We start from the raw sequence: 1,026 nt of genomic DNA, 5'->3' as shown, positions 1-1,026 counted from the left end.
TTGTGTCATATTAAGAGGACAGCTCTTAATAACTGTACTACTTTGAAGCTGTGTCTTTGGGTTTGGTTTTGACTTTCTAAATCATCCTTTACACTCAAAACATTTTTAGATTGGTTCCTACTTCGGTGCTGAGCTGTGCTCATTAGATGTTGATTCAGATGGGAGCACTGACTTCCTGCTGGTAGGAGCTCCACAGTTTCATCTGCCTCAGGTGAAGAAAGAAGGCCGGGTCTACATCTACTCTGTGAGCAATGAGGTGAGCTATAATAAAAACTAAGATCCAGTGTGACACTGTGTGAGCTTTAAAGCTGATAAAATAAATGCATGTGTTTTCATAGTCCATTATTAACATCCTCATTTCCTATTAGACTGTACTGGAAAGTAACCAGGATGTGACGGGACCATCTATGGGTAGATTTGGCACCACCATATCCAGTCTTCCAGACCTGAATGGAGATGGACTCCGAGACATAGCTGTCGGAGCTCCGCTTGAGGATGATAAGAGCGGGGCTGTGTATATCTACCATGGCAACAGGCAGAGAGGGATAGTCAGCACTTTCAGCCAGGTGACACCGACAACACTACTGTGCAAAGGTCTTGAGCCACATGTCATGTCTTTATATTCTGCTTTTAAAATGCTAAGTAGGTGTAGTGATTTCTTGCAAACATGTGCAAAATACATGGAAATACGATATAAGAGGCAAAAATAGAGTTTGTACAGTTATAACAAGCTTTGGACTGCCTCTATTCTTTTACACAGCCCGAACTCTCTTAGGCAGGTCATTTCTTTCTTGCAATTGGTAGTCTTCAGGATTAGTTCCTTAAAGGACATTCAAAGCTTCTCTTTGGATGTTGGCTGCCTTTTGTTCTCTATAAAGATGATCCCACACTGCTTCAGTAACGTTGAGGTCCAGGCTCTGGGGAAACCAGTCGATGACTGTTAGTGTTCCACTGTGTGCTTTTCTATAAAGGTATACTTTTACTGTGTTGGCAGCGTGTTTGAGATCATTGTGATGCTAAAAAAAA

General features: G+C 41.8%; 1 protein-coding gene across 1 annotated transcript in view; it reads left to right on the top strand.

The window, feature by feature from the left end:
- Positions 1–1,026, top strand: part of LOC102205531 (integrin alpha-10-like) — a gene marked incomplete at its 3' end in the record, with an annotated part of 3,762 nt that overhangs the window by 1,070 nt on the left and 1,666 nt on the right. The window contains exons 2-3 of the mRNA XM_005755418.1: positions 110–256; positions 369–566. Of these exons, the coding sequence (XP_005755475.1) occupies positions 110–256; positions 369–566 (345 nt within the window). The remainder of the gene's footprint in view (positions 1–109; positions 257–368; positions 567–1,026) is intronic.

The sequence above is a fragment of the Pundamilia nyererei genome, unplaced genomic scaffold, assembly GCF_000239375.1.
Source record: "Pundamilia nyererei isolate P.nyererei 1_Seehausen unplaced genomic scaffold, PunNye1.0 scaffold01431, whole genome shotgun sequence".
Taxonomy (NCBI): domain Eukaryota; kingdom Metazoa; phylum Chordata; class Actinopteri; order Cichliformes; family Cichlidae; genus Pundamilia; species Pundamilia nyererei.
This window is presented reverse-complemented; position numbering and strand designations above follow the sequence as displayed.